The 13,093-nt window shown below is 38.5% G+C and overlaps 1 protein-coding gene across 1 annotated transcript in view; it reads right to left on the bottom strand.

The window, feature by feature from the left end:
• The window catches only part of LOC139738724 (uncharacterized), a 133,746-nt gene that overhangs the window by 45,048 nt on the left and 75,605 nt on the right, over window positions 1-13,093 (bottom strand). The window contains exon 9 of the mRNA XM_071649361.1: window positions 4,968-5,136. Within this exon, the coding sequence (XP_071505462.1) occupies window positions 4,968-5,136 (169 nt within the window). The remainder of the gene's footprint in view (window positions 1-4,967; window positions 5,137-13,093) is intronic.

Raw genomic sequence — 13,093 nt, 5'->3', positions numbered from 1 at the left:
GGCAATTCTTTACGTTGCAAAGTGGAAGATTTTCTGACTTGAGAAAACAAAATACCGATTCCAGTTGTTTCTGCTCAACAACTGTCTGATTTTTTTTTTTTCACTCTCAATTCATCTTTACCTACTCAGGAGGCAAACACACTTTGTCAAGGCCATCAGGCATGAATATCTTCTTAACTTGATAAAAAATGGACCCTAATAGTGCCTGGCTTACATCAGGAAAGAGCTAGACAATAAACAAAATGGCCGTGATACAATGAAATGGCCACTGTGCCGGACAGGATACTCTCTAGGTTTTCCAAACAAGAGTTTATTAGAAAGCTGGACGCACTGACCATAACTAACCGTTCTTTGGAGTCACATCCATTTTTAAGATCACTCGAATACATTCCTCATGATTCCTCTGGCTCTTAACCCCCTCAAGCCCAGCTTCTCAACATGGCAATAGGTAGGTTCACACGCAGTTGCCAAACTGGGAGTTTAGGTCAAAAACTTAACTTTTGATGATTAGCTTCACTCGAGAATTCATGACGCGGCTTCACACGTGCACCTAAACTTTAAGTTACAACTTACGAGCGAATCCCAGAGTCTTTGCTAGATGACCTTATGCCCATACAAAATAACGCAGCTGAAGGTTGACCCAGATGTGAACGAGAAGCGAGTTTCACGCTAACTCACAAGTTAGTTGATTATTGTGTCCACACGGAACGAAACTACCAGTGGGGACCCCCCATGGCTCGTGGAGAGAGCGTAAAACCCTAAGATGTCTCGCGGTTCTAATTATCGACTAAACTTATAGATTGCTAACTTTCGAGTGCGTCCACATGGTGCTAAACTACAAGCTAATCATCAAGAGTTAAGTTTTCAACCTAAACTTAAAGTTTAGGAACAGCGTGTGAACCTAACTATTGATAGTAAGCTCCTACAGGAACTGACAAGATTAATGCGGTACTGACCACTACCACCTGTGTCTCCATCAAATAGGCATCTGGAACCACTTCCCACTCAATCTCTCATAAGATAGCAGAAAAATGATAGCATCTTCCACAAGTACCACCTTTGTGGTACCCCCAAGCATAAACACAGCCTAAAGACATGAAATACACACATGTACATATAAGCAAACCGGCATAGCAAACCATAGCAAAATATAAGTAGACTCTCTATACCAATTCTAATTTGTTCTTTTGTGGGAGATCTGCATTTCACAACATATCAATGACAAGAACCTAGCAAAGGTCTCACGATCACCTTCCTTCTTTATAATGCAAGAAAAATTCAAACAACTCTCATGGGTACATTTCTACAGGTTTATTGACTCAAAAGCTATGGACATCTGATACAATATATTGCATGTTTTACGAGACACGCAAGGATTTTAACATCACAATATTTCACAGATGGAGAGGAAAATACAATTTCCTTGGCATTTTAAACATTACCGAGGTTAACCACATTTCTATCCTCAACAGCCCCAAACTACAATGACTCTAGGTTTGGGCAGGTGGGTAAGGACTTACAGCCTACTTTCTCACTCAAATCCCAGGGATAACTGCAGATGCAAGCCAATACCAAGGTCATAGGTCAACATACGCCCTTCTTTTACCCTCACGCTAGCTGGAAGTCAAATGAATTGGCCATGCAGAGACGGCTTGCTTTACAGGAAATGATACAATGTCCTCCAAAACTTCTTTCATCAGAAGTGAGTTTACTAGTGTATCCAGCAATTATATCACCTTGTTACTCAGACACACACAGGGACACAAACTCTTCTACCTCATTTCTTGTATTTCCCTTTCCCTCCTTCACTCCACCCCCCCCCCCCCCAAAAGCTACACTGTTAGGAAGTGGAGACTTTAGGGCTTTTTACACTTGTAAATTTTTGCTTAGTCCCGTACCAATGGTGGGGCTAAAGGGGGGGGGGGCCTTAGCCCCACCGTTGGTACGGGACTATCCTTAGCCCACTTTCTGTTTACACTCGTTTTTGCCAAAGTGGGCTAGCCCCACCGATAGTCCGGTACTATCTGGCCCTGCAAAATAGCAGGGTTAGCACCGCAATTGCGGTGCCAAGCAAGTGAGTGTAAACAGAACGAAAAAATAATCCGGGCTAAGCGACGGAGATGGAGTCCGACCCCCACTGTCCAATCAGAAACGAGGTAATCAAGTGCTGCTGATGCGTGCGTGTACGTGTACAGTGCACAGCGTAATCATGAATTTTCATGTGGTTTGGAAAGTCCGGGGCTAAGAAATACGAGTGTAAAAAGGTCAGTTTTCTCCTTAGCCCCGGACAAGAGATAGTACGGGACTTATTGGCCAGTGTAAAAAGCTGAAAAAATTGGTACGGGACTAACGATAGTCCTGGGTCAGAGAAAGTCTGGGGTTAAGAAATACAAGTGTAAAAAGGGCTTTTGAACATCAATAATCCACAGCTCTTGGAAGTACCACACATCTAAAGGGTTACCACATATGCATGTTTGCCAGCAGCCAAGGCAAAAACAAACTTCCCTTTGGTAAGCTGATACCAAAATATATATGTCAGTAGTTTAAAAGATTGAAAGGCACAGTGTAATGTTAGCAGTGTGTAAAGTGGCAAATTACACTTTACATTCAGGCACATCAATAAATTGCGAGAAACTCTCCAGTACGATGTCGACAAACATGTCAGGTGATCACACGCTTCGAATATTTAGAATCAGACTGACTCTGCCCAAAAGTAGAGTGCTTTGAGGGGAAGTTCACACCTAGAGTTCATTCGAACAAACTCACACCTGTCAATCACTGTGGCTTAACCCACGAATACCGCAGCTGAACGGGCACCACTATAAAAACAGAAAATTGCAGTGTCGACTTTTGTACTGGGTGAACTTCTGTGAACTTTGCTTATTCATGATTTGGCAAATTAAGAGTGTGTGTGTGTGTTTTTTTTTTTTTCTGAAAACATATTTGGATATCTCCCCTAGATCTTTGTGCATCGTTGTTTTCGTGCTGGCTCAGTGGAGCGTGTCATTCACAACAATTTCCACACCATTGAATATTCAAAATATTTACAGCACTCTTTACACAGATACAGAAAGTGTTTGTCTCTTCCCACTCACATTTGATATACTGTGTATACCTCATATGATACATTCACTTCCACCACAAATTCCTCACATTTGCACTGATTCTGGGTACATTGCACTAATCTATATCAAAGTGACTTGGGGCTGCGATATGTTAAATGACCGAACTCTTGCCCGACAACTCGGTGTGAAATAAATCAATTCCTTTATCTTTTCCCCCCTTATCTTTTTTTTTTAAACAACCAACTATAGTTGTCTCAGTATACACTCACTTCCACCTGATAAGTTTGAGGTCTTTGGAAGAACAAATATTGAATTTATGCTGCGATGCAGCCAGATACAGCACAAGTTCACATCAGCGCTTCACTGAATATTGCCTGATGTTTATCATCGGGCTAATGGAAATTTAAATCAAACAGTAGGTGCACATCTCATTGTTTGCAGACCTTATCAACTTGTTGACTGAATAATGTTAAAGGCATTATTTACCATTTGCAGATGAAACAAAAACCAAACTTTAGCGCTTCAAAATAGTTCTGAAATGTCAAGTGACTCAGTGTAGCAACAACCAATGTAAAAATGTTTATCAGTGTAATCAATGTTAAGCATTGTTGAATATACAAAATGTGAACAATAGTTATAATAAAAATGTTTCCAGACTAAACCATCTACAGTTATTGTTTAATGAGAAAAATAGTGATATCTCCTTATATTTTAGGCCTTATTACAAAGTTCTTATATGGTAGGATGTTTTGTGATACAACTGACCTACACATACACATCACATCCGATAACTTGAACATTTTTAAAATCACTGCTCCCAATGATAAACAGTACAGTCAGATGACTACAGTACATACACCTTCATGTTACAAAAAAAGAGGAAAGATCTATATTTTTGGTAAGAGCGTATATACACAATTGTACACACACACACACTCACACACATACTGGGTACATTAAATTTGGAATAGTCTCAAGCTATTTAAAAGGGACATTATATGCATAATGCCCCAATAGCTGAGACAGGTGCTTGAAATATGTATAGGAAAGTATAATAATGCATTGAAAAGTCAGCTAAAAATGACTTTAATGACATTTTGATTTCACAACTAATTTTATCCTTTTTATAAAAGTAGATAGTCCTCTGGAATGGCCCAGTTGTGGGTCGGTCGATGGAGGTGCACACTACTTTGAATTCAGTATTTATTTATTGTATTTATACACGGTATCTATTGTTTGAATTATATACGGTTTTGATATTTCTGTATTTTTGTATTACTTTGGATCAAATCGGAATTTTCTGGTAAACTGTGCGCTCAGAAACATCTGGATTTAGCACGTAATAAATGTATTATTATTATTATTATTATTATTATTATTAATATTATTATTATTATTATTATTATTATTATTATTATTATTATTATTGTTATAATTATTATTATTATTACTACTATTATTGTTATTACTATTATAATTATCATTATTGTTATTATTATTATTGTCATTATTATCATTATTATTATCATCATCGTCATCATTATCATCTGTGAGGCAGAACACTTGAAAAGGACAGGTGTACCATATTGTACTCAAATGTCTATCAGTTTGCTTGTCTTGGTGAGATGGTCAGGTAAAGTTGTGGTTCAGAGGATACCACTTTGCCTTTCACTTGACGGCCCACTCGGGCTCTGGCCCTATCAGGGCCGATTTTTTTCTTTGCCCACAATGTTCCTCTCTACCCAGGCCAGGTGTACAGCATGGGTACTCCACTGGAGTTTTATACTTCTTGTAGTGCCATTATACGAGTCTCGGTTAGGTTAATTATCAAAATTACTCAATGCATACAACTTTGTTCTTATCAAAAGCACACAATCAGGAGGCTCAAGGTTCAATACCCACCGTGAGAAGATGGCCCACTGCGAAGTACTGTGCATGTCGGTCCAGGACGGTCTCTTTCCCCTGTAGGAGACATTGTAGACATGGCCACCACAGCCGTACCAAACCGAGAAATCTGTGGGCTTGTCACTCCTGTCCTTCCAGTTCCCATTCTGCCTCATGAAGTTGTGACCTTTTGACACAAAAATAGACAAATCAACATATTGACACTTTTTTAAAGGACAAGTTCACCTTCATAGACATGTGGGTTGAGTGAATGCAGTAATATTAGTAGAACACATCAGTGAGAGTTTGAGCAAAATCGGACAATCTGTTAAAAAGTTAAAAAATTTGGAAGTTTCTGCTCAGTTTCTGCTCGGCTGGATGAAAAGACTACTATAGCTTGTGTATGATGTCACATGAGTACAACGATATAAAGAAAGAATAAAGAATATTCAACTTATTTCCATTTTTCTCGCATAACAAAAGAACACTCGACTTCTCTCTTTCAGAAGGCAGGGGGAATAATATTACCCTTAACATACGTCAGTAGCAAGTCGAAGAAATGTGCACCTTATTCAAAAAGTAAAGTTTTGTGAAATTCTCTTTTTATTTTCCTTATAGTTGTACACATGTGACATCATATACTGTAGTAGTCTTCTCTTCCAGCAGTGACTGCACAGATACTTAAAATATTCGTAACTTTTGAACGGATAGTTCAATTTTCGTCAAACTTTCACTGATATGTTCTACTAATATTGCTGCATTCTCTCAATCCTTATGTATATGAAGGTGGACTTGTCCTTTAGTAGTGTACTGTAAAAGTGAATATTTTTGCAAAATTAATCTTTTTTTTTTTCTTGGCTGGGTAAGAAGGGTTTTGCGTGGTTATAATTCTGTGGAATCAAGACATCGACTACTGGAACATATACCAAGCAAACATATTTGCGTGCTTTTATTTTCACGTTAGTTTATAGTCGCACAAAATGCGTTTTCAAACATTTCGACACTGCAAAAATTTCCACTTTCACAGTACTTTTACTTACACAAGAATGCAGCTATAAAGCGATGTAATACCTAATCACAAAGCAGGAACTGCATTCGCACTCATATGGATGGATGCACAGAGGTGTATACCTTTCTGAGGTACCTTTAATACTGGTCAGGCAATGTTGTGTTTATAACAGAATGCATTTGAGAAATAGATAGGTAAATGGATAAATGGAGAAATTAATGAATAATCCAATAGTTCAATAAATAAGTTTTAAAAAACCCAACATAATGAATGCACATACAATATTGCAACCTCAAGAACATAAAAAAGAGAGGTTCAAACAACCCATGACAATTATCTAATGTATGCCCTAGAGCATTCAGCTGACAGAATAAATACTTAGGTGGGAATGCTCAGACGTACTTTACTTCCCTCCTCTTAAAGTACTTACACGTAGTCATTAAAAAAACACCTTATTATTGGCCGATATGTTTCTATGGCGACAATTTGCATACACAAGTGCATCACAATAGCAGCACACTGCCACTTTGCTCCAGATACTGTAAAGTAGAACTTCCACTCATGCACATCTATTTTCCATGGCATCTTGTTTTAATCCTATGCACAGGAGAAGCTTCTGACATGCAGAATATTGGGAGTCTGTTATTAGAGGCTTTCACACTTACAAAGATATAGGGCCTATTCTTTGTAGATGTCTCGCTGAGCATGTCCCAAACCAATCATTTTTTTTTTTTCAAGTCTACACCCAAACCTAATTCAAATGTGTCCCTTACAAGTTTCCCCAACCTCATTTGGCTAGATGTGGTCCTGAGTTGATTTCCAATTAGATTTTGCTCCATTCTCAGGTGCAAATGAGGTAATCTGGATGGTTTGACCTTTGAATTGTGATTGAGAAGATGAAGCCTTGCTTGACCTTCAATTTACTTCCCCTATAGCGTCTGCATCCACACTTCCACACTCTTGCAGGTAAAGCAAACGTAAAGAACCGATGGCAAGTCATAGAGTTACATGTACACTTTCCAAAAAAATTGATTATGGATGGAAAGACGGACAAACGAACAGACAACTCGAAAACATAATACCTCTGGCATTTCGTGGAAGAGGCATAAAAAAAATGTTGATACTGAATTGACACAGCCCGATATCATTCTAAACTGCTTGTGTATTACCCTGAATAAACCACATGAAATTAATCCAATGAAAAACATTCCGGAAAGTGTTGCAGCTATTGTATAGAGTTTTGTTTGCAGTCTGTGGTCAGCTGGATGAGACTTATTTCTGTGCATCTGAACATTTTTTCCCCCTTCTTTTTCAAGAAAGCACTGCAGCCGTGTCCATTTGTACGTGTGAAGCCCCTCATTGTGTAATTCAGTAATACCAGGGGGAGGTGGATTAGGGGAAAACCTTCTCTCCACACCCACCCACAGGAAGCAATATGAGTGTGAAGAGTGGATGACCCCAGCGACTACTTCACCCCTTGACTTCTGGTGATGACTTGCACCCTCTGTAGACTCCCACTCTCTAAGCAAATGGGGCAGCACGGAAAAAACAACAAACAAACAACTAGGCCTATATGCCCTATTACCCTGTTTGTATCTTGATATCAAACACGTTTGCGTTCATATCTAATAAGTTGAATGTCAATGAGTCAATTCCCCTTCCCCTACACAGGCAGCTAAATAAGAAATGGTATCATTACCAGAGGCCATTGATCAGCACAGTTCCTTCTTCACACTTCATTGTGACAACATGGACTGCAAAAGATTCAAACCTACCATTAAGTGGGCGTAAGAGAATGATTAAACACAGCAGGGATGGAGTGATCTTGTTTACTTTCCTGTTTTCTTCAACTGCACCTGATCCAGCATTCAAATTATTCCACTGAAGACTATTAGGGAGCATACTCCGGCAGGTGTCTATGGGAAATGTGTGTTAAAGGAAAATCAGAAGACTATTAGGGAGCATACTCGGGCAGGTGTCTATGGGAAATGTGTGTTAAAGGAAAATCAGCTCATCCTTTAATGGGTTAAAGGGATGGTATAGCATTGGTTGAGGTGAGATACTTTGAAACCACTTTATGAAATGTAAAAGTATACAATCCTGAGAGGAATTCAAAGTTTACTTGATGAAAATCAGCTTTCAAATGGCTGAGATCTACCTAAAAACAAAGTGAAACAAAGCGATCCGAATAAAAGATGGTCCCACCTTTCATCAAAGGGTCTCTTTGCAAAGTTGGAAACCTGAAGTAGTGTAGGTCACCCGAACCAAAAGTACACCACCCCAACCAAAACTATACCATCCCTTTAACATTTTAGGGACTCATGGGTGAATTATGAATGCATGAAATATATTGCTTTCTCTCACCAGCAGCACCATCGTAAAACTGCTTCAGGTCATGATTAGACGCAATATTCCCGATGAATGACTTCATTTCAAGTACTACCAGCTACTTACAGGCAGAAGGAAATTAATCCCGTCAAGTGTAGTCTTTTGCCTCTAAATGCTCTAAATGATGTATGATCTGTTCTAAGTGCTGAGTGCAGGCAGCCACTGCACATACAAGGAACACAGTTATGTTACATCTTGTAGTATATATATCTACCTTAAATATCTAAAGGGTAGGGGTGACAGACACTGATACCTATTAGGTGGAATCTCATGTACATTGTGTACCTGGTACAAAATTTAGCGAATCTTGTGGCCACAAGTCAGCTAAGGACGAGTTCTAGAATATCAAACGTGACTTTCTACAAGTAATGACAGCTGCCTTCCCTTTGGAGATAGGAGATAAAAGAAAGCCAACTTCACATGAAATATGCATAGAAATTGAGAGCCAGGTGCTCCTAGACATGTGAAAGATGTCCACAGTGGCACGATTTCAAAAGGCAGCTTATAAGCCATTGTTAACACAAGCCTCCAGTGACATGTATTATACACTCAGCAAAAAAAGAAAGTAAACACTTTTTCAGGTTTATCTTTCTCATGGAATATCTGGCTAAAAATGGTGTTTTATATACCATGTTAAAGGTAATTTAATTAGCTATCAACCTAGTAGGTCAATGAGAATGTTAACTTTACGCATGAGTGAACACATTCGTTTTTCTCTCCCAAGGCGCAAAAGTAAAAATTGCAAAATGGACAAGTAATTGTTATTCAAGCGTATTTGCTCTTCCATATGATAATGAGAACAACAGACAAATTCAACACAATAGAAATGCAAATTAATTTGCAAAAATCAACTTATGATCTCAATAATGTCTCTGAAACCCTCCAAAGATAAAGAAAGGCAAAAAATAATGGAGAAAAATGAAAAATCTTCTGTCAAATCCGTAGTCAAAAGACATAAGAGAAAAATTATGGTAACAAAGAAAGTTAAATTTGAAACGTTATTCCAAATTAAGAAAATTTGAAATAATATTTGGTTCTTGAATTTGTATCGTGCATTCTTAAGTTCCTTAATTAAAAGGTAAAATGAAGAAATTCTGTCGATTTCATCACCTTTATGGTTTACTCCCTATGTCATTTAAAGTTTGAATTGATGGAAAATGCTTATGTTCCACCTTCAGTTTCCCGACTATGTTTTTGTTTTGAATATAAAGGGAAACAAGGGAACGGAAACTTATTTCTGCTGTTTCATTCATGTGTCTCATTGCTTTAAATTGGTCTTTTATTATCATTCCTATATTGGAGGGCATTTGCAAATGAATTTCAATATGTCCAATTCTGCAATTTTTACTTTTCTGCCTTGGAAGACAAAATCAAATGTGTTCACGCATGCATAAAATTTCCCTTTGTATAAACCTACCTGGTTAATAGCCAATTAAATAATCTTTGATATGGTATATGACACACTGATTTTTATCAAAATCTTCTATGAAAAATATTAACTGGAAAAAGTGTTTACTTTCTTTTTTTGCTGAGTGTATCTTTGGCCTTTTCTATTTCTGGGACACCTCATCAGTGGAGACACTTGCTCCGATACTCAGGTCTAAGTGATGAAGGAAAAGAAAGAATAAAATAGAGAAGACACAAAACTGGTGCTGGTGCACGTTTCTGTTTCCGGCAATTCCCCCAATATTACGCAGTTGCCATGGTGATATATTGGACAGCAATTAGCAGAAAGAGGTATGGCCTGGATATTTTGTGCCAATCTTATCAAAGTGTTACAACTGTTTAATAATCCATGACAATTGGCCATCCGGTTTCTGGGAGTAGAGTGCCCCAGTTGAAATTGATCTGGTGCACAGTACAAGCTCTCTCCGCACAACCTGAAAGTGGAGTAGTGCTAAACAAATCTTGAAACCAATATCTACAATCAAGGCAGTGGCTTTGCTGAATACCATGGGAATTCATAGCACGCAAATGGACTTTCTCTTAATAGTCTAATCATATTCAAGGTAGTTATCATAAATATTGGTGATAGGATATCGGTAAAGAAATACTGTAGATTCTTTGTAATTTAATCACTTTGTGGACACACATCTGCAAGACTCAAAAGAAAGTAGCAGGGTCAGAAAATACAGTACCAAACAAGTTGCATTAGTGCCAGATTTTCATGAAAGATCCACAGATCTATTTGATATTTGGGACATCAACACCTCCTCCAAATTAAACATAAAGATACGTGATACCTTCACTGGCAAGAACTTACTACAAATCTATGTATGTCAAGTTCGTATCACAGAAGTGATACATACTGTGTACCTAAATTTCAGCTAACATGGTGGAAAATGAAGATGTTGTTACCCTTAAACAATAGTAGCCTGCATTGGCAAAGCATTCTGATAATTCCAGACAAAGCAGACAGGGAAGGAAAACACTTGACACCGAAAATGCACACTTGGGTCTGAACTCATCACATGATAACAGGCCATAATGAAACTCTCTACAGCAGGACCCTGTTGCATAAAAGTTGGTATTTGTAAATCAGCAAATCAAACACAAGTCTCAGAATAATCATCCTGATTGGCTGATACATGTATACGTACTTGACTCATGTTTGATTTTATGACTTATGTCTGATTGCATCTTCTCATGCAACAGATCCAGACTTGAGGAGCAGGCTGCTTACAGTGCTGGATCTGGATTCATCCCCAGCTTGGCGTCATTCATTCGTTATTCATAAAGATACAACTTTAATTTCATACTTGTCTGCACAAAGCCACAAGTCCATTGTACCTCACAATGGTTCCACTCAATGGCATTTTAAGGGCAAGTCCAAGTGTGCTGCTTGGTATGAAAGCAGAAAATTCTGAAAAGCACATCAGTGAATGTTTGAGAAAAATCATACACATAATACAAGCATCACGTAAATTGCAGAAGTTTAAAGGGTAAGGCAAATTTGCAACTCTGTATGATACTGCTAAATGAGCAGCTTGTCACTTGTTTTGACTACACAAAATATCACTATTTTTCATTTCTCTCTAATATTTGGGCAGAGACAGATATCTGCTGAAGAGGACACACAAATACATATCATTCTAATCATATACCAAGAATGGGTCTAAAGAAAACGTTTCCTGAGAGAAAAATGGAAATTGTTGATGATTTGTGTACAAACAGAATGCAGAGCTGCTCCACACCTCCATCACACAGAGTTGCCAATTCGTCTTACGTTCTGAACTTTTACAGTTAGTAACTTTCTTCTTTTTTACTGTTTCTGACTTTCCCCCCATAATTTCACTGCTTAAGTCTACATCTCTGACTTTTCTGTTTTCATAAAAAGCATCATGATACCAGGATGGACTTTCCCTTTAAATGCAAATCTGTTTTGGAACAGGATGCAGACACAACAAATGGAAGAAGGGAAGTCACTAAAATGGCTAAGGACTCCACAGAAAAAAAAAAATTGGCTGTTGTGGTTGTTGTTGTAAAGACCACATTGCTGACAAAGTATCCCTGAAAGGGTAGTAACTCTTGTCCGATCTCCTGGAAACCTGCTCCGCCATGCACAACCATGCGGCTTACCCTGTCAGGTGCAGAATGCGTGGGAACAAATAATCCGCCACTATTGGAGGGTGCAGAAGTCCAGACGTGTATAGAAACTGACATCTGTATCATGCTATGACAGATTAATACACCCTTTCATTAGCCGTATCAATTACAGGCTTTTCATTCGGCAATTTGGGCACCAAACAACTGGAACCGGTTGTAGTTCAAGGCGAAAGAGAAGCCCTGGAAGTGGAAAATCCCTAGCGGCAGTCACAGACATTGGTCTGAGTAAGCAGACGTATGAATGGAATCAAACTCTGGCTAGACTTGCTGGAAGGTAGATATGAATCAGAACCTGCATGTATTCTATTTTGCAATATACTGCTACAGCTGCTGAAACTCTATCAAATGCCTTGTCTGGCAGTACTGACCACGAGTGTAAGAAATATTTTGTGACAAAACAGAATGGTCAAGCACAACTCCATTCTTAATGCAGTACAAATCACAAATGCTTAATATTTCATTTTGTTCCGGGAATTATCTGTAGACCAATCTTGTACCACAACCAATATGAACAGAATGAGATCCTTAATGTTTGGAAACTATCCAGGAACAAGAAGGTTGTAGAAACCAATCTTCTTGGGCAAAGCTGGGTCGCCCTGTCACATTTCCATTCCATTACTTGATTGATGGCTAAATGTCTATTTACTTATCGTGGAACTACGCATTTGCTTGTGCAGTGCACAATTTTCTACCAAGACCTCTTACAGAATACAACTAAGATTGGCATATTACGTTATAGGTCAAAGAACTCCAGCACGTACCTACACAAAGCAGATCATGATACCGCTATGTAAAACCCTAACCCTAACCATAAGTCTAAAATTGGGCCTATACAGAATACTTTTCCCCATGGCTCCCTGAAACTCAAATAATTATGATTCTTGACAAGCGCCACCGAGTGCTCTCCTCTTCAAGTGAATTGGATCGTATCCCATTCAGCACTCTACAGGAAGCAGCTTTTAATCTGCCATCGTCTTTGACAGACAAACTTGATATTTCACCGATGCACAGTGTCTCCTTGTGGCCCTGTGGACCCACAAGAGGCGGCCAAAAGAGTTGTGCAACACTATAGCGCACACAGCAGTGGATAGAGTAAAAATTCTATAATGTTTCAGTCAGCCTTCATATCGTAGAACTAACA

This window comes from Diadema antillarum, unplaced genomic scaffold (genome assembly GCF_040938485.1).
Source record: "Diadema antillarum isolate AM-2024a unplaced genomic scaffold, OU_Dant_1.0 seq00000766_RagTag, whole genome shotgun sequence".
NCBI lineage: Eukaryota > Metazoa > Echinodermata > Echinoidea > Diadematoida > Diadematidae > Diadema > Diadema antillarum.
Note: the sequence above shows the minus strand (reverse complement) of the source record. Positions and strands in the feature narration are given on the sequence as shown.